Genomic DNA, 20,792 nt, shown 5'->3' on the forward strand with positions numbered 1-20,792 from the left:
TTATGTCTTTATTTTTCTCCCCAAGAAGAGCATTCTGCTCATCAGTCTCCTGATGGCCTTCTTCATCTCGGCATTCCTCAGAGTGTAGATCATCGGGTTCAGCATTGGGGGGATTACAGTGTAAAGGACCGAGACCACCTTGTCCATAGGGAATTTCTGGAAGGGCCGGGCATAGATGAAGATGCAGGGTATGAATATTAAACACACCACCATGATCTGGGTTGCGCAGGTGGACAGAGCCTTGCGCTTCCCTTCCGTGAGGTGTGTCCTGATCTTGACTAAGATGATGGTGTACGAAATGAGCAGGAGAATGAAGATAATTATGACAATCACCCCATTGTGGGAGACTATCAGCAGCTCGGACAGGCGGGTGTCGGTGCAGGCCAGTTTCACGACTTGTGGGACATCGCAGTAGAAATTGTCCAGGACGTTCGGCCCACAGAACGGTAGCTGGAAGACCATTCCAATTTGAATAGCAGAGTGAGCCAATCCACCCAGCCATGTGCTGGCCACTAACCCCATGCACACACCCCGGTTCATGATAGTCAAGTATCGCAATGGTTTATGGATAGCCACGTACCTATCAGCGGCCATCACCACAAGTAAAAATACCATAGCACCAGCGATGAAGTGGAAGAAGAACATCTGGAGGATGCATTCATTGAAGGAGATGGTTTTGCGCTGGGAAAGGAGACCCGAGAGCATCTTCGGCACACTGACTGTAGAGTCACTAATATCTATGAAAGCCAAGTTGGCCAGCAGGAAGTACATGGGGGTGTGGAGCTGGCGGTCAGTTATCACGGTGGTGATGATGGTGAAGTTTCCCAGCCAGGTTGTCAGGTAGACTATGGAGAAGACAATGAAGAGGAATCGCTGCAGCTCAGAACTCTGGGTGAGGCCCAAGAGGACAAATTCTGTCACAGGGGTGGTGAGGTTCTCCTGCTCCATTTCGTGTCATTAAAATATACCTGGAAACTGAATGACAATAATAATTAATAAAAGTTTATAATAATTTTTCAACCTTAAATTACTGATATTGACTCCTTCTTAACTGCACCCTAAGAAAGACATTGGGTTTGGGTTTGGGTTTGGGTAGGTCTGCATTTTCCTATGTAACCCCCAAGGAGATTATCAAAATTCCTGGGGCTCTGTCTGCTGGCAGCTCTGGGGGAGCCAAGGCAAACTTAGAGTCTGCCCGGCAACCAATAGGGAGTGAGATGCCCCTCCCAGGGAGTTCAGGAAAGGGGAGAAGCCATTTTTGAGTCGGTCAGGAGCCAGCCAGGGCAAGGGCAGGACTGGCTGTGTGGGGAGTTGGTGAGTTCCAGGCCTGTATGCAGGGTTCCCCCTGAAAACTGGCCTCTAGGGACCTGTAAGCAAGATCCCTTAACTGGGCTTTTCCTTCTCCACTGATGATTCCCAGTTTGTAGAGTTTTGCTGGGAAACTTTCCCAGGCAGGCTAAGTTAGCCCTCCAGCTCCCTAGGTGAGACCAGTCACCACATGGTCAGCTTTGCTTTGCCTGCTAGTTCAGGGCTGCTGCCTGCTGTGTGTATTCTGGATGCTGGGCTAGGAGATGACAGTTTGGATTTTAGTACAGTTGTGTAAACTGCACCTTGAGCCCTGCACCCCTTTGTGGTGAGGGGAAATCCTGGGACCAAGACAGCCTGATTCCTGCCTGAAGAGGATCCCTGCCAGCAGAGATCAGCCCCTCTGCAGTGACTGAGGAGTCCAGAGTCATCTCTGAACCTAAGGATCATTCATGGAGTTTGTGAGTGCACCATCTGTTAGTTAGTCAGTCAGGGAATTTGTTTTGGGGACCCCCTGCTCTCTGAACTGTGTCCTCAAGTGACGGTCTGGGGATTTTATAACTTGCTGCATATTAAACCTGTGGAGGGATTTACCACCTCCTCCCACTTGTGAGTCCATTGGGCTGTACTGAACCCAGTCAGCCACACTGCTAAACCACTGCAGAGAAGAATTTGTGGTCATTGGTCATCAAGGGCCCCAACAAAGTATGCGTACCAATGGGACACTAATCTTACATTTGCTACCTCAAGTCACATGACTGAGGAGAGTCACAGGTATTAGCAGCATGGGCACCGGTGACCCTAAGAATAGTGTTTTACCCTGTTATGTATATTTGTCTCCTGTTTAATATAATTATTGTGTTGAATATATTGTATGTGTTTGTGTTATTTCTTGGAAGTCTCCAACTATCTGGAAAGTAAGTGGGGGTTACGTTGTGGTTAGTGTTTTCCTCCCAAGCTGCCCTAGTAACACTGCCAGGAAAGAGCAAGAGGGGTGAAGGCACCGCCAAATAAATTCATAGGAAAAAATAAAAAAGATACACCCTGCTGAGTGGGTGGCGGGATTAAGAAGAACCCAGGCCTGTCCATCAAAACCTGTAAGCAGATTGTCATTACAGAAGGTAACCGTGTGGAGAGGGGACGCTACACCTAAATTAAATACTATCCCCTCAGCCCCACTGCAGGGGAATCCTGCTTCACCAGACCCTAAGAGCCAGGGATTTCTCTACTCACACACCCTGAACTTTCCCACCCCCCCCCCCCACAGTAGTCAACTAGTTACACGCTGTATAGTCAATTTAGTCCAGCCAACCCTGTAAATCTGAACACCCCCTCTCATTTCAATTCCTGGGGAAAGTACTGACTGGGGCTCTGCGAGTAGCTTGGGAGTGAAGAGGTGTGGTTTGCTCACCCACCATCAAACATTTGGAAAATCTCTAGAGCTGCTTGAAAAAGCCATTATTTCCAGCAACATCTTTGAAGGGAAAAAACTGATATTTTTGGTTCAAACTTTTTTCACAGGGAATTTTTTTTTTAATGAGACAAAATGATAATGTTCATTTCATTGCTTTTCCTGCCCAATTTTTATTTTGATTCCATTTGTACTGAGATTTTCATTTTGATTTGGCTTTTGAAATAAAACCCCAAAACATTCTAGTTTTCTTTGTTTGGTTTTCTGTTTTCCATATCCTGCCAGGCATTTTCTCTCCCATTTTTAATTTGCTATTTGGAAAAATGGGGGCAGGGGAAGGAAGGGGAGAAAAAAAGTGTGAGAAGGTGAGAAAAATGGCTTTTTTACCCACTTGAAAATATAAAAATTCAAAATGTATTTACGCGTCTGTTTCTGTAAAAGAATATCAGCCAGCTTTAAAGGAGATTGGGATGCTGCTGTGAGCAATGGGGGAGAATGGCTTTGTGGGTAAGCGACTGGCCTTTGGGAGCGAGGTCCAATTTCTGTCCTGTGCCACAGACAATTGTTGTGCCCATGGATAACTCACATCCCTGCCTTGTCTAGGATTTTCCAAGGAGAATAAGGGAGTTATGTGACCAGTTCCCCTTGATCTTCCCATTGATCAGTGAATTCCTAACCTCTCCAGTAAAAACAACAAGGAATCTGGTGGCACCTTAAAGACTAACAGATTTATTTGGGCATAAGCTTTCGTGAGTAAAAACCTCACTTCTTCGGATGCAACCGAAGAAGTGAGGTTTTTACTCACGAAAGCGTATGCCCAAATAAATCTGTTAGTCTTTAAGGTGCCACCAGACTCCTTGTTGTTTTTGTAGATACAGACTAACATGGCTACCCCCTGATACTTAACCTCTCCAGTGTCCTTTGAAAATCACAGCCTCTGTGCCTCAGTTTCCGCTTCTGAAATAGGTGTAATTCTTCAGCTCCCCAGCTTGGCAAGAGGGCTGTGAAGGTCAATACTCTGTGATGCACTCAGGAAACAATGATGAAGTGGTGGATAACTTTGGGGAAAGGCAGTGAAATTGGCAGAGGGGCATTGCCCACCACCATCCTGCAGACCTCAGAGACTCCCTACTTTGGTGCAGCTTTTAAGGTGTGGAGGTTAAGGGGGATATGTCCAAGGACTGAACTCGAGACATCTTGATGTAAAAGCCTGAGTGTCTACTGGCTGAACTAACTGACCACAGCTGTTAGGTCTGCTGCTATAAATCTCTGTCCTTGCTGAAGCCAATCGAAGGGACAAAGATGCACACTGCGTTAGCATGGGTTACACCTCGATCCCTGTCAGACATTTGAACATTTCAGGCACTTTAGGCTGGGAGTTTCCATGGAGACGAAGGGAGTTAGATGCCCAGCTCCCACTGAAATTTTGATAGCTTTGAAATCCCAGACTAAACTACTAGGCAGCTACAAAAATGTCAGCTTTTCTAAAAGTAAGTAACCCACAGTGAGAATCTCACTCTGCTTTATCTGGACACTTCCCTGGCTCTTTCTCAGTTTCATCCACACCTCCACCCTGCCCCAGTGACATCTCTCTCTGATCTGAGCCTCTTAAAGCGAGAAACCTGGTCTGATGGAGCCAGGCACAGGAAGACATTAGCAAAGCATCTTTGGTCTGTTCTTCCTCCTAACTAACTGGGAAACCCCAGATAACATCTGTAGAGCCCTTTAGAGGAGTATTCACTCTGTCAGTGCTTAATACTATTCCCCCAACCAGGTCTTTCTTTTTTTATCAGTGGGGTCTCTGAGCATCTGCCCTCCTTATAATAACCATACCTCTCCCTACTCTCACATTGCACATTGTTTGATTCAAGAGTCCATACCTTGCATGACCTGCTGTGTCTGTGACCTCAGAGCCGGCTGCCTCCAAAGGACAGCCTGGGGAAGTCAAACCTCAGAGCTGATCATTGCAGTCCTGGCCAGCAGAGGAAGAAGACCCAGTTCAAAGGAGGAGACAGTCCCAGAAATCTTCCCCTTATGTGCTTATTGACCCCCACTAAGGCTGGTGCTAGGAGCAGAGTCGCTGAAATCTCCTTGAGTTTTAATAGGTATGATCAAGGAAGTTGCTGCTTTGGAGATTTAGGGATTCTTCCACAAGAGGGGTCATTAATAACTCCACAGTGCGTTTCAGTCTCTGTGTGTTTACATGAGCCATGTCAACGTTAGAGCCTTTGCAAATTCCCTACGGTGCTGAGATGGCACAAGAAGGCTGTTTGGGACACAGTGGAAGAACTGGACCTTTGACTGACCTCCAAAGCAGAGGAAATCCCATGGCTGGTGGGTTTTGTTCCCGGCACTGAGATGGAGAGAGCTAGGCAAGGAGTTAGAGCAGGAGAGAAAAAATTCAGGGCTTCTCAGTCCCCATGCAAATTCTAGATGGAAAGCGGTTTCAAGGATTAGAGCAGGGGGTAATTGTATTTTGGGGTCCCTTGTGGCTCATTTGACAGACATCGTCCAAGAGCTCTATTGAAGGACTGATAACTTTTTGGTGAGATAAGATTGAAAGATCAAAGTCCAAAGTTGGTCAGCTTTCGGACTCAGCAGCCAATATACAATCAGAGACCTGAAACATCAGTACTGAGTCTCAGCAGGCCCCTGGGGAATTAAAGTGTGAACGGGATCTGAACATCCATCTTCCTAATTTTATCAAGCACTTTAGCAACAACAGGGATAGGATCCTTTTTAGCGCATAGAATAGAATAGAGATCTAACCTGTAAGGTTCTGACCGGGCCAAGTCATTATGGGTACAGTTGGGTGAATGATGGACTTTTTTGGTTCACTGGCCATTTTAAAAATAATCAAAACTAATGTTTAGTTTCGGGTCAAAACGATTTTTTTGTTTGTTTGGTGATTGAAAAGTCAAATTTCAGAGTAGCAGCCGTGTTAGTCTGTATCCGCAAAAAGAACAGGAGTACTTGTGGCACCTTAGAGACTAACAAATTTATTAGAGCATAAGCTTTCGTGGATTACAGCCCACTTCTTCGGATGCATTCGAAGAAGTGGGCTGTAGTCCACGAAAGCTTATGCTCTAATAAATTTGTTAGTCTCTAAGGTGCCACAAGTACTCCTGTTCTTTTTTTGAAAAGTCAAAGAAGCTTTGGCCTCAAAACTAACTGATGCATTGTTCATGTCAAAGCAAAGTGTTTCATGCTGTATCAACCTGAAAAAAAGTTGGTTAGACTTTCAGGCATGTTGCAAAAAGCAAAGTAAAAGATTCCCCAAACCCAAGAAGGCAAACACCATTGTGGTAGAGGTAGGGTGCTCCCTCATAAGCTTCACTCAATGGTCAGGGCATTCACCAAATAAACCTGTATTCATCCCCCTCCCCAGTCCCTACCTGATGATGATAAAGGAACTGAACGTGGGACTAAGAACATAAGAATATAAGAATGGCCATCTAGCCCAGTATCCTGTTTTCCAACAGTGGCCAATATCAGGTGCCCCAGAGGGAATGAACAGAACAGGTAATTATCAAGTGATCCATTCTCTGTTGCCCACTCCCAGCTTCTGGCAAACAGAGGCTAGGGACACCATCCCTGCCCATCCTGGCTAATAGCCATTGATGGACTTATTCTCCATGAACTTATCTAGTTCTTTTCTGAACCCTGTTACAGTCTTGGCCTTCACAACATCCTCTGGCAAGGAGTTCCACAGGTTGACTGTGCATTGTGTGAAGAAATACTTCCTTTTGTTTGTTTTAAACTTGCTGCCTATTAATTTCATTGGGTGACCCCTACTTCTTATATTATGAGCAGGAGTAAATAACACTTCCTTATTTTCTCATGTTCTTATTCTTTATGTTCTCCCCCATTACAGGAAAACACTCCTGATACTGGGCTTTGGGATTGACTGGGTTGAGTTCTTCTCAGTCTCTCCTCTAGAAGCTGTTCAACTTTTTTTTATAACAGCCAATAGAGAAGCACCTTGAGTTTGGGCCTCCCACATCTCAGGTGACCGCGTGACTGACCATGCAGTAGAGTAATACTCGCTGTCACCCAGGCCAGAGGGTATATATTGCAATGCATAGTGGGAATTCACAGTCATTCACAATGACTCTGGAGAGTCATTAGGTTAGGGAAAGAGAGTGAGGCATCCTTACAGCACTCTGACCATCTTAAACACTGGGCGTCCTGTTACCCTTCAACCTCTCCCCTCAGACATCCCTCTACAACCACGTCCCTTTCACACTCGGCCTTCAGTGATCCTCTGCAACCCTGTACCCTTTGCATCCCACCCTTGCTGACCACTGTGCATCCCCCATCCTCCCCCTTCACTCTCTGTCACCTCTGTTGAATACCATTCCTTTATCTTTTTTTTATATTTCTGTTGATTTCATTCATTATACAAAGGTGTAACTGGTCCGAAATGCATTGACAGTGGGTTTTTTTAAAGTTATTAACTGTCAGACCTAGCTTACAGCTATTCTCTCAGAGCTGTGTTAGTTCAGGAGATCTTACAGGTCTATAGATAGTTATCACTCATTTTTGGATCTGAAAATCTAATTCTGATACACAGGGAGTGTAGAACTGTTCAGGAAGAAGTGCCCAGTTATCCTTAATATTTTTCAGTGTAGAACAGCCTCATTAGCACTTAAATTTTGAAAATACAGAGATCATTGGGAAAGAAAAAAGAATCTTTGAAAATTTACAAAAATATTTTTATTTTGAAATTTTTTAAAGAACTGTTTTTTTCTCTTCTAGTAAAATTTCCATAAATGTTTCCTTTTTATCTAAATGTTTTTCTTTCTTTTTTTCTTAGGGAGAAAAAAGGAGTACATGTGAAAAAACAAAAACAAAATCTAAATATATTTAGGAAAATTATTTGCTCTTTTATTTTTCTTTAAATTAGAGATCTGGAAAATGTGCAAAGGGATGTTTTTTGAACATTATTTATCTATTATGAATAAAAAAGCCAATTTAAAAAAACCAACAAAAGCAAAAACATTTTTGCATCCTCTCTTTATAATTGTATATTTTATCAGGATTAGCAGAAAGGGTAACCAAAGACAAATCTAGTTTAACCTGTGACATTAGACATTTAAATATCTGTAAGAAAATTAAAACCAATTCCTTGTGATGGAAGCCATGTAGTAAGACATGTCAATTTCCACCAGTTCTGGCCCATTTACCCTCCTGGAGCCACGTCTGATTTACACTAATCATTTGGGTTTTTTTACTTGTATGGAGGTGTCACACTGTCTGGAGTGGCTCATGACTGTAAGTGTCTACGTGAGGGCAGACTGTCCAAAACAGGGCAGATTGCCCAAAATGGTGGGATGCGCTATAATTAGATTTCACCAAGCCGGTAACAACTGTGAACTCCTGGGTATGAAGTTTAAGAAATGTATCCAAATGAACTGAGTGAGAGAAGACAGGTGAGGTAATATCTGTTATTGGACCAGCTTCCATTGGTAAAAGAGACTAGCTTTTTAACTCAGCAAACTTTCTCTCTTTCACCAACAGAAGTTGGTCCAATAAAAGATATGACCTGACTGATCTTGTCTTGTCCATAACGTGGGACCGACAGGGCTACAACACCAAGGACAAGTGCAGAGTCCTGCACTTAGGACTGAAGAATCCCATGCACTGCTACAGACTAGGGACCGAATGGCTAGGTAGCAGTTCTGCAGAAAAGGACCTAGGGGTCACAGTGAACGAGAAGCTGGATATGAGTCAACAGTGTGCTCTTGTTGCCAAGAAGGCTAACGGCATTTTGGGCTGTATAAGTAGGGGCATTGCCAGTAGATCGAGGAACGTGATCGTTCCCCTTTATTCGACATTGGTGAGGCCTCATCTGGAATACTGTGTCCAGTTTTGGGCCCCACACTACAAGAAGGATGTGGAAAAATTGGAAAGAGTCCAGCGGAGGGCAACAAAAATGATTAGGGGTCTGGAGCACATGACTTATGAGGAGAGGCTGAGGGAACTGGGATTGTTTAGTCTCCAGAAGAAAAGAATGAGGGGGGATTTGATAGCAGCCTTCAACTACCTGAAGCGGGGTTCCAAAGAGGATGGAGCTTGTCTTTTCTCAGTGGTGGCAGATGACAGAACAAGGAGCAATGGTCTCAAGTTGCAGTGGGGGAGGTCTAGGTTGGATATGAGGAAACACTATTTCATTAGGAGGGTGGTGAAGCACTGGAATGCGTTACCTAGGGAGGTGGTGGAGTCTCCTTCTGTCATAACTATAAAGGGAAGGGTAACAGCTGTCCTGTGTACAGTACTATAAAACCCCTCCTGGCCAGAGACTCCAAAATCCTTTTCCCTGTAAAGGGTTAAGAAGCTCAGGTAACCTGGCTGGCATCTGACCTAAAGGACCAATAAGGGGACAAGATACTTTCAAATATTGGGGGGGGGAGGCTGTTGTTGTGTTCTTTGTTTGGGAGTGTGTTCGTTCTCGGGACTGAGAGGGACCAGACACCAATCCACGTTCTCCACATCTTTCTAAACAAGTCTCTCCTATTTCAAACTTGTAAGTAAATAGCCAGGCAAGGCGTGTTAGTTTTCCTTTGTTTTTCTCAACTTGTAAATGTACCTTTTACTAGAGTGTTTATCTTTGTTTGCTGTACTTTGAACCTGAGACTAGAGGGGAGTCCTCTGAGCTCTTTAAGTTTGATTACCCTGTAAGGTTAATTTCCATACTGATTTTACAGAGATGATTTTTACCTTTTTCTTTAATTAAAAGTCTTCTTTTTAAGAACCTGATTGATTTTTCCTTGTTTTAAGATCCAAGGGGTTTGGATCTTGATTCACCAGGAGTTGGTGAGAGGAAGGAGGGGAATGGTTAATTTCTCCTTGTTTTAAGATCCAAGGGGTTTGGATCTTGATTCACCAGGAGTTGGTGAGAGGAAGGAGGGGAATGGTTAATTTCTCCTTGTTTTAGATCCAAGGGGTTTGAATCTGTATTCACCAGGGAATTGGTGAAAGGTTTTTCAAGGTTTCCCAGGAATGGAATCCATTGAAATGGTGACAGCAGGACCAGAGCTAAGCTGGTAGTTAAGCTTAGAAGTTTTCATGCAGGCCCCTACATTTGTACCCTAAAGTTCAAAGTGGGGATCCAGCCTTGACACCTTCCTTGGAGGTTTTTAAGGCCCGGCTTGACAAAACCCTGGCTGGGATGATTTAGTTGGGAATTGGTCCTGCTTTGAGCAGGGGGTTGGACTAAATGACCTCCTGAGGTCCCTTCCAACCCTGATATTCTATGATTCTATGATACCACTGCACACATCCAAATGAAAGCAAAAGTTTCATTTTAGTTTGAAATTTTTCTCATGCAACATCACAAATTTTCATAAAAAATGACATTTTCCCATCAAATCTTTTGATTCCAGCAAACCCCCCCACTTTTTTTTTTTTTTTTTTTTTTTTTTGTACCGTGACATTTCTTTCGACGGAAGAAAATTTTGATTCACAATTAAAGAAAAAAATTCATTTGGCTTGAAATTTTCTGATGACAAATGAAATAAATGAACAAGTACAAAATAGATTTTTCTCACTCATGTTTATTGCCAAAGGCTGAGGGGAGAGGGATTTCATTTCTGCCTTGCTGTGGACATCCTCTGTGACCATGGGTAACTCACCCCATCCCCCAGTCTGGGATTTTCAAGAGAGGGGAAGCTAGGGGCCCAATTCCCATAGAACTTTGCTGGGAGTTTGATGTCTGAGCCCCCCCTCCGCCCCCCTACCCCCGGATCCTTTGAATATTCCAGCCTCTGTGTGAAGTAAGCTTATTTTAAACAGTTATGGATCTTAAGGCTTGATTCCCAGTGGGAAAAATCTCTCCAATTCACCAAGACTGAATTTCGTGTGTAGGCTCCCTATCTGATGGGGAGAGGTAAGTGCCTACAAATGGGATTCATAGAAGCCAGCAGGATGAACTCTCCCTGCCTACACTTGTGATGGGATGTGCCTCAGAGAGGGATGTGCCCTAAAGAAGTTACTGCCAGAAGTAGCTTGTAGCTCTTCTCTTAGGGCTGGGTTGGTTAGGAGGTCATGCAGGAGTATAAACAGATATAACTCATTTTTGGATCTGAAAATCCAATTTTGATACACATAGGGGGTAGGTCTTTTCAAAAAGCAGTGCCCATTTTTAACTAAATATTTTTCACTGAGGAGCAGTCTCTTTAGTACATTGAAAATATATAACTTGTTGGGAAAGAAAAAAAATCACAATATTCTTTGAAAAGTTACAAAAATATTTTTATTTTGAAATTTTTGAAAAAGAACTGTTTTCCTCTTCTTGTAAAATGTTGTAATTTTCTTTTATCTACATTTCCATTTCTTTCTTTCCTTTTTTTTTGAGCAAAAAAGGTGGAAATGTAGACAAATTAAAAACTAAATATAACTAGGAAAGAAACTTTCCTCTTTTCTTGAAAATAAAAATCTTGAAATTATGTGAAACAATTTTTAAATGTTATTTACATATTGTCAGTGAAAAGGACACGCTAAAAATATTCCAAGAAAAAATGTCTCCCTTTCCTATTTATAACTGTACTTTTAGATTCTAATTAGTAGAAAAAGCTAACGAAGATGAGTTTAGGTTAATTTATGAAGTTAAGAGGCAGAAATGGAAATATTATGTAGCAAAAATTCAAACCAATTCCTTGTGATGATAAGATTTCAGTATTATTCAATTATGAAGTCATATGGTAAATGCAGATAAGTGGTATATATGTATAAGGGAAAAAAGAATGAGCCATAAAGCACAAGTATCAGGGGATAGCCATGTGTCATAACTATAAAGGGAAGGGTAACAGCTGTCCTGTGTACAGTACTATAAAATCCCTCCTGGCCAGAGACTCCAAAATCCTTTTCCCTGTAAAGGGTTAAGAAGCTCAGGTAACCTGGCTGGCATCTGACCCAAAGGACCAATAAGGGGACAAGATACTTTCAAATCTTGGGGGAGGGGAAGGCTTTTGTTTGTGCTCTTTGTTTGGGAGTTCGTTCGCTCTTGGGACTGAAAGGGACCAGACATCAATCCAGGTTCTCCCCATCTTTCTAAACAAGTCTCTCCAATTTCAAACTTGTAAATAAATAGCCAGGCAAAGCATCTTAGTTTTACTTTGTTTTATCAACTTGTAAATGTACCTTTTACTAGAGAGTTTATCCTTGTTTGCTGTACTTTGAACCTAAGACTAGAGGGGAGTCCTCTGAGCTCTTTAAGTTTGATTACCCTGTAAAGTTATTTTCCATACTGATTTTACAGAGATGATTTTTACATTTTTCTTTAATTAAAAACCTTCTTTTTAAGAACCTGATTGACTTTTTCCTTGTTTTAGATCCAAGGGGGTTCGATCTGTATTCACCAGGAGTTGGTGGGAGAAAGAAGGGGGGATGGTTAATTTCTCCTTCTTTTAAGATCCAAAGGGGTTTGGATCTGTATTCACGAGGGAATTGATGAAGGTCTCTCAAGGCTTCCCAGAGAGAGAAAAAGAAAGGAAGCATGAACTGGAAGTAGCAAGGGCTAGGCAGGATGTACCAGCCAATCCTAACAACCCCTCTCCAGGTACCACTTCCCATCCCAGAAAATTCCCCACCTACAAGGCAGGTGATGATACTGAAGCCTTCTTAGAAAATTTTGAAAGGCCCTGCCTTGGATACAGCATCATTCCAGACCAGTACATGGTAGAGCTGAGGCCGCAGATCAGTGGACCCTTAGCAGAGGTGGGGGCTGAAATGCCTAAGGAACACATGAACAGTTATGAACTTTTTAAAAACAAGGCCAGAATCAGAATGGGGCTAACACCTGAGCATGCCCGTCGGTGGTTCAGAGCCCTAAAGTGGAAACCCGATGTGTCATTAACCCAACATGCCTACCACATTGGGAAAAATTGGGATGCCTGGATATCAGGAGCAAATGTTAAATCTACGGAAGAGTTGCCCTTCCTAATGCAAATGGAGCAGTTTTTAGAGGGTGTTCCTGAGGAAATAGAAAGGTACATCCTAGATAGGAAGCCCAAAACTGTAACCGAGGTGGGGGAGATTGGAGCCAAATGGGCGGAGGTGACAGAAAAGAAAAAAACTAGTAGCAGTTGGAGCGAATATCAGAAGGGGCAAGCCGAAACAAAACCTTAGCACCGGGGACAACCCAAGGCCCTACCCACATCCCAAGGGAAACCCCAGACGCCTTCTCACCCCACCCCACCAGTCTCCACCAACCAATATCGCCCCAGTGATACCTTAGCAGGGCGATGTTTTAAATGTAATGAACTGGGACATATAAAGGCTCACTGCCCCAAGAACCCCAACCGATTACAGTTCATTACACCCCAATCACACCAAAGATCCCCAGACCCAGATGCCTCTCTCATACCCTCGGAGCGAAGGGAAACCTTGAGAGTGGGCGTAAAGAAGGTTATCGCTTGGAGGGACACTGGGACACAAGTGTCAACTATCCACCAATCCCTAGTGGACCCCAAACTCATCAACCCGGAGGCTCCAGTGACAATTCAACCCTTCGTGTCACAGTCTGTAACCTTGCCTACAGCCACATTGCATGTCCAGTACAAGGGCTGGTCAGGAATGTGGACTTTTGCAGTCTATGACAATTATCCCATTCCCATGCTGCTGGGGGAAGACTTGGCCAACCATGTGAAGCTAGCCAAGAGGGTGGGAATAGTCACCCGCAGCCAGGCTAAGCAAGCTTTCACCCCCATCCCTGTTCCTGAGCCATCCACCAGGGCCCCGTCTGTGTTACCAGAGTCCCAAACAGAGGTGGTGGAACTGGATCCTCTGCCAACAACTGCAACAGCCGTAGTGGATCCAATCCCAGAGACCCAGCCAAAGCCAGTCCCAGAACCGGAACTGGCAACGCAACCAGCACCAGAACCATTGCCAGCACTGAGTCCAGCGCTTGCAAACCCATCTACAACTCCAATGCCAGAGGGCACCAGCGAGCCTGACCTGGCAGAAGCAGCAGATAACCCTACACAAGAGGCTCAGCCAGAGCCTGAGATACCACATAGTGCACCAGCGGACAGCGGTTCACAGTCAATGGAAACAGCCCCAGCACCTGCATCGCTTCCAGAGGGACCAAGCCCCAGTCCACAGTCCAAGGAGGAACTGATGTCTCCAGCATCAAGGGAACAGTTCCAGGCCAAGCAGGAAGCAGATGACAGCCTTCAGAAAGCTTGGGCGGTGGCGCGGAGCACCCCACCGCCTCTCAGCTCTTCTAACCGATCCCGGTTTGTTACAGAACAAGGACTTTTATACAAGAAGACTCTTTCTGGTGGGCACCAGGAAGACTGGCATCCTCAAAGACAGTTGGTAGTTCCCACTAAGTATCGGGTAAAGCTCTTGCGTTTAGCCCATGATCATCCCAGTGGCCATTCTGGGGTGAACAGAACCAAAGACCGTTTGGGGAAGTCCTTCCACTGGGAGGGAATGGGCAAGGACGTTGCTAATTATGTCCGGTCTTGTGAGGTGTGCCAACGAGTGGGAAAGCCCCAAGACCAGGTTAAAGCCCCTCTCCAGCCACTACCCATAATTGAGGTCCCATTTCAGCGAGTAGCTGTGGATATTCTGGGTCCTTTCCCAAAGAAGACAACCAGAGGAAAGCAGTACGTACTGACTTTCATGGATTTTGCTACCCGATGGCCGGAAGCAGTACCCGTAAGCAACACCAGGGCTAAAAGTGTGTGCCAGGCATTAACAGACATTTTTGCCAGGGTAGGTTGGCCCTCCGACATCCTTACAGATTTGGGAACTAATTTCCTGGCAGGGACCATGAAAAACCTGTGGGAAGCTCATGGGGTGAATCGCTTGGTTGCCACCCCTTACCACCATGAAACCAATGGCCTGGTGGAGAGGTTTAATGGAACTTTGGGGGCCATGATACGTAAATTCGTAAATGAACACTCCAATGATTGGGACCTCGTGTTGCAGCAGTTGCTTTTTGCCTACAGGGCTGTACCACATCCCAGTTTAGGGTTTTCACCATTTGAACTTGTGTATGGCCGTGAGGTTAAGGGGCCATTACAGTTGGTGAAGCAGCAATGGGAGGGGTTTACGCCTTCTCCAGGAACTAACATTCTAGACTTTGTAAGCAACCTACAAAGCACCCTCCGACACTCTTTAGCCCTTGCTAAAGAAAACCTAAAGGATACTCAGGAAGAGCAAAAGGCCTGGTATGATAAACATTCCAGAGAACGGTCCTTCAACGTAGGACACCAAGTCATGGTCTTAAAGGCGCTCCAGGCCCATAAAATGGAAGCATCCTGGGAAGGACCATTCACGGTCCAGGAGTGCCTAGGAGCTGTTAACTATCTCATAGCCTCCCCCACCTCCAACATAAAGCCTAAGGTATACCATGTTAATTCGCTTAAGCCCTTTTATTCCCGAGAATTAAATGTTTGCCAGTTTACAGGCCAGGAAACAGATGATGCAGAGTGGCCTGAAGGTGTCTACTATGAATGAAAAAAGGATGGTGGCGTAGAAGAGGTGAACCTCTCCATGACCCTTGGACGTCTGCAGCGACAGCAGATCAAGGAGCTGTGCACAAGCTTTGCACCAATTTTCTCAGGCACTCCAGGACGGACCGAACGGGCATACCACTCCATTGACACAGGTAATGCTCACCCAATTAGAACCCCACCCTACCGGGAGTCACCTCATGCCAAAACTGCTATACAAAGGGAAATCTAGGACATGCTACAGATGGGTATAATCCGCCCCTCTAATAGTGCATGGGAATCTGCAGTGGTTCTAGTTCCCAAACCAGATGGGGAAATACGCTTTTGCGTGGACTACCATAAGCTAAATGCTGTAACTTGTCCTGACAACTATCCAATGCCACGCACAGATGAGCTATTGGAGAAATTGGGACATGCCCAATTCATCTCTACTTTAGACTTAACCAAGGGGTACTGGCAAGTACCACTAGATGAATCCACTAAGGAAAGGTTAGCCTTCGTCACCAAGGCAGGGGTGTATGAATTCAATGTACTCCCTTTTGGGTTGCGAAATGCACCCGCCACCTTCCAAAGACTTGCAGATGGTCTCCTAGCGGGATTGGGAGAATCTGCAGTTGCCTACCTCGATGATGTGGCCATTTTTTCTGATTCATGGGCAGAGCACCTGGAGCACCTGGAAAAAGTCTTCGAGCGCATCCAGCAGGCAGGACTAACTGTTAAGGCTAAAAAGTGTCAAATAGGCCAAAACAGAGTGACTTACCAGGGGCACCAGGTGGGTCGAGGAACTATAAATCCCCTACAGACCAAAGTGGATGCTATCCAAAAGTGGCCGGTTCCAAAGTCTAAGAAACAGGTCCAATCCTTCTTAGGCTTGGCTGGATATTATAGGCAGTTTGTACCCCACTACAGCCAAATCGCCGCTCCACTGACAGACCTAACCAGAAAGAAACAGCCAAATGCAGTTTGGTGGACTGATGAGTGTCAAAAGGCCTTTAACCAGCTTAAGGCAACACTCATGTCTGACCCTGTGCTAGGGCCCCAGACTTTGACAAACTGTTCCTAGTAATCACAGATGCGTCCGAGCGAGGCATGGGAACAGTTTTAATGCAGGAAGGACCGGATCAAGAATTCCATCCTGTAGTGTTTCTCAGCAAGAAACTGTCTGAGAGGGAAAGCCACTGGTCAATCAGCGAAAAGGAATGCTACACCATTGTGTACGCGCTGGAAAAGCTACGCCCATATGTTTGGGGACGGTGTTTCCAACTACAAACAGACCATGCTGCGCTACAGTGGCTTCATACCGCCAAGGGAAATAACAAAAAACTTCTTCGGTGGAGTTTAGCTCTCCAAGATTTTGATTTTGAAATACAACACATTTCGGGAGCTTCTAACGAAGTGGCTGATGCACTCTCCCGGGAAAGTTTCCCAGAGTTAACTGGTTAACAATTGTTCTTGGAATGAAACATATTGTTAGTTTTTATATAATCAGTAGTATGTCTAAAGGTACATGTGTCTTATTAACTCTGTTTTCTCCTAGAACTCCAGGAAGAAATCACAGCCAGTGTAGAACCGAATGTCCAACACTATCTGTGATTTGGAGGGCGTGTCATAACTATAAAGGGAAGGGTAACAGCTGTCCTGTGTACAGTACTATAAAATCCCTCCTGGCCAGAGACTCCAAAATCCTTTTCCCTTTAAAGGGTTAAGAAGCTCAGGTAACCTGGCTGGCATCTGACCCAAAGGACCAATAAGGGGACAAGATACTTTCAAATCTTGGGGGAGGGGAAGGCTTTTGTTTGTGCTCTTTGTTTGGGAGTTCGTTCGCTCTTGGGACTGAGAGGGACCAGACATCAATCCAGGTTCTCCCCATCTTTCTAAACAAGTCTCTCCTATTTCAAACTTGTAAATAAATAGCCAGGCAAGGCGTCTTAGTTTTACTTTGTTTTCTCAACTTGTAAATGTACCTTTTACTAGAGTGTTTATCCTTGTTTGCTGTACTTTGAACCTAAGACTAGAGGGGAGTCCTCTGAGCTCTTTAAGTTTGATTACCCTGTAAAGTTATTTTCCATACTGATTTTACAGAGATGATTTTTACCTTTTTCTTTAATTAAAAACCTTCTTTTTAAGAACCTGATTGATTTTTTCCTTGTTTTAGATCCAAGGGGGTTGGATCTGTATTCACCAGGAGTTGGTATGAGAAAGAAGGGGGGATGATTAATTTCTCCTTGTTTTAAGATCCAAAGGGGTTTGGATCTGTATTCACGAGGGAATTGATGAAGGTCTCTCAAGGCTTCCCAGGGGAGGGAATCCATTGGGATGGTGGCAGCGGACCAGACCTAAGCTGGTAGTTAAGCTTAGAAGTTTTCATGCAGGCCCCTACATTTGTACCCTAAAGTTCAAAGTGGGGATACAGCCTTGACACCGTGTTAGTCTGTATCCACAAAAACAACAACAACAAGGAGTCCGGTGGCACCTTAAAGACTAACAGCTTTATTTGTGCACAAGCTTTCGTGGGTAAAAAAACCCCACTTCTTCAGATGCATGGAGTGAAAATTACAGGTGCAGGCATTATAAAGCACAAGAAAGTCTGTATTCCCCTATTGGAACTATCTATAGCCATTTCTTCACCACAATCAGTACATTAGTTATGATACATAGTTTATTGAAAAGATATTTTATCGGAGAAGATATTGATTTTCATGTTTCAAAGTATCAGCCGTGTTAATCTGTATCCGCAAAAAGAACAGGAGTACTCGTGGCACCTTAACAAATTTATTTCAGCATAAGCTTTCATGGGCTACAGCTCACTTCTTCAGATGCATAGAGTGAAACACACAGACAGAAGATATTTATACATACAGAGAACATGAAAAGGTGGAAGTACGCATACCAATTGTAAGAGGCCAATCAATTGAGATGAGCTATCAGTAGCAGCAGAAGAAAAAACTTTGAAGTGATAATCGAGATGACTCATAGAAGGTGTGAGGAGAACTTAACATGGGGGGAAAAATTCAATTAGTGTAATGACCCAACCATTCCCAGTCTCTGTTTAGACCTAAGTTAATTGTGTCTAATTTGCATATTAATTCGAGTTCAGCAGTCTCTCTTTGGAGTCTGTTTTTGAAGTTTTTTTGTTGCAAAACTGACCTTCAAGTCTGTCACTGAGTGATTAGAGAGGTTGAATTGTTCTCCCACTGGTTTTTGAATGTTATGATTCCTGATGTCAGATTTGTGTCCATTTATTCTTTTGCATAGAGACTGTCCAGTTTGGCCAATGTATATGGTAGAGGGGCATTGCTGGCACATGATGGCATATATCACATTGGTAGATGTGCAGGTGAACGAGCCCCTGATGGTGTGGCTGATGTGGTTAGGTCCTATGATGGTGTCACTTGAATAGATATGTGGACAAAGCTGGCATCGGGCTTTGTTGCAAGGATGGGTTCCTGGGTTAGTGTTTTTCATTGATTTTTCATTACTTGAAATCATTAATAGAAAAATTTCAGCTAGCAATTCTCAGTGTCAAAGCCCCATCTGATGGAAGCCAGTTAGGGAGATGCCCCCATTTCCTCCAGCTGGGGATCTGGCCCATTTACCGGCATGGAGCTATGTCTTATTCACATCGACTGCTTTTTTTTAACTAATATGGAAGTTCTGTGCCTCAGTCCATTATACATTTGTGAGCACAAATTCTCATGACTGCGCACCCTTTGATCTCTTTTGACCTCAGACTCATTTTGAAGCCTCATACATCTGCTCTCTGATACATCACGGAGTTCAGAGTTTTTAACACAAATGTACATTATAAGACAAATTATGTCTCTATTCCCTTCCGTGAGAACAGCATTCTGCTCATCAGTCGCCAGATGGCCTTCTTCATCTCGGCATTTCTCAGCATGTAGATCATTGGGTTCAGCATTGGGGTGATTACAGTGTAAAGGACCGAGACCACCTTGTCCAGGGTGAACTGTTTGAAGGGCTGAGTGTAGATGAAGACACGGGGTATGACTTATAAACACAACATGATAATCTGGGTCCCACAGGTGGACAGAGCCTTGCGCTTCCACTCTGTGACATATGTCCTGATCTTGACTAAGATGACGGAGTAGGAAATAAGCAGAATGATAAATAGTATTAGGATCACTACCCCATTATTGAAGATCATCTGCAGTTCGACCAGATGACTTTCAAGGCATGTCAGTCTGATGACCTGTGGGACATCACAACAGAAACTGTCAATGGCATTTGGACTACAGAATGGTAATTGAAAGAGTGAGCAGAGTGAACAAATCCACCCAGCCATGCCAGCACCACTAGCCACACACACACACCTCGGTTCATGATAGTTGAGTACCACAACGGTTTATAAATGGCCATGTATCGATCAAGTGTCATGCTCAAAAGTATAATGACATTGCATCTCCAATGAAGTGGAAGAAGAAAATCTGGCGGATGCACTTATTGAAGGAGATGGTTTTATGCTGGGTGAGGAGACCTGAGAGCAATGTTGGAGCATTTACTGATGACTCACTGAAATCTAAGAAAGCCAGGTTGGCCAGCAGGAAGTACATGGGAGTGGCCAGTGATCACGGTGGTGATGATGGTGAAGTTTCCCAGCCAGGTTGTCAGGTAGACTATGGAGAAGATGATGAAGAGGAATCGCTGCAGCTCAGGACTTTGGGTGAGGCCCAAGAGGACAAATTCTGTCACAGGGGTGGTGAGGTTCTTCGTTTCCATTTGTGAACTTCAAAATGCACCTGCAGAGGGAAGAGTATTGATAATTGTTATGATGTAATCCCAGTGAATTACTGATATTAAATGAACATTAACTCCACCTTTACAAAAAGACATGTTTGGCAATTTCCCTTGTTTGCTAAATTCCACGCTTTGTTCTCAGCCCTAACAGTGCATAACTCTGCTTCAGCAGAACTTACGAGCTCCACTAGTGGTCATCTCCAGCCCTGGGGTCCTTGGGAGTGAAAAGGAGTGATCTACTCACCCAGACAAGCCCTCTGCTAACCACTGTCTCCATTCACCTCCAAATGATTGAGGATGGGTAGGGGAAGTCCAAGCTCACAGCTGATCAATCTTCTCCCAACAGTCCAGGGAAGGGGACCTGGTTCCAAAGAGGAGACACCCCCAGAAATCTTCCCCTTATACCATATCAGCCCCATTCACTAAGACTGGTGCTAACATCAAAGGCTCTCTGAAATCCCCTTGAGCTTAACTAAGAAGTTGCTATTTCAGAGCTTTGGGGATCCCGTCACAAGGGGAAGCATTGCAAGTTTCATGAAGTCTTTCATTTGGTTCATGTTTATTTTTTAGCAACCCCAACTCAGCAGGCTTTGGAAATTAAACAGAGTTTACTGGAGTTCAAAGATTCATAGATTTCAAGGCCAGATGAGACCACTGTGATCATATACTCCAGCGGTCCCCAAACTTTTCATGTCATGTCCCTCCCCTTACCCATATCTGCCCCCACCCCCAGGAGGTGCGGTCGGGAGCGATACTACTGATTCACTGTGTGACCATGGCAATTCATCTCACTTCTCTGTGACTCAGTTCAATGATTGGCTTTGAAGATTAGGAAAAAGATTAAGGTGATGATCGTT

At 44.3% G+C, this 20,792-nt stretch overlaps 1 protein-coding gene and 1 pseudogene across 1 annotated transcript; both read right to left on the minus strand.

The window, feature by feature from the left end:
* On the minus strand, positions 1-948 carry LOC128846621 (olfactory receptor 4D2-like). The gene has a single exon (XM_054045850.1). It carries the CDS (start codon positions 946-948, stop codon positions 1-3), a length of 948 nt encoding a protein of 315 aa, XP_053901825.1.
* An 18,046-nt stretch (positions 949-18,994) lies between these two features.
* On the minus strand, positions 18,995-19,917 carry LOC128845897 (olfactory receptor 4D1-like; annotated as a pseudogene).
* Positions 19,918-20,792: the final 875 nt, after the last annotated feature.

This window comes from Malaclemys terrapin, chromosome 12 (assembly GCF_027887155.1).
Source record: "Malaclemys terrapin pileata isolate rMalTer1 chromosome 12, rMalTer1.hap1, whole genome shotgun sequence".
Taxonomy (NCBI): domain Eukaryota; kingdom Metazoa; phylum Chordata; order Testudines; family Emydidae; genus Malaclemys; species Malaclemys terrapin.

Excerpts from the sequence above, each read along its gene's own strand:
- LOC128846621 (XM_054045850.1), bottom strand. The coding sequence starts at position 948 with ATGGAGCAGGAGAACCTCACCACCCCTGTGACAGAATTTGTCCTCTTG.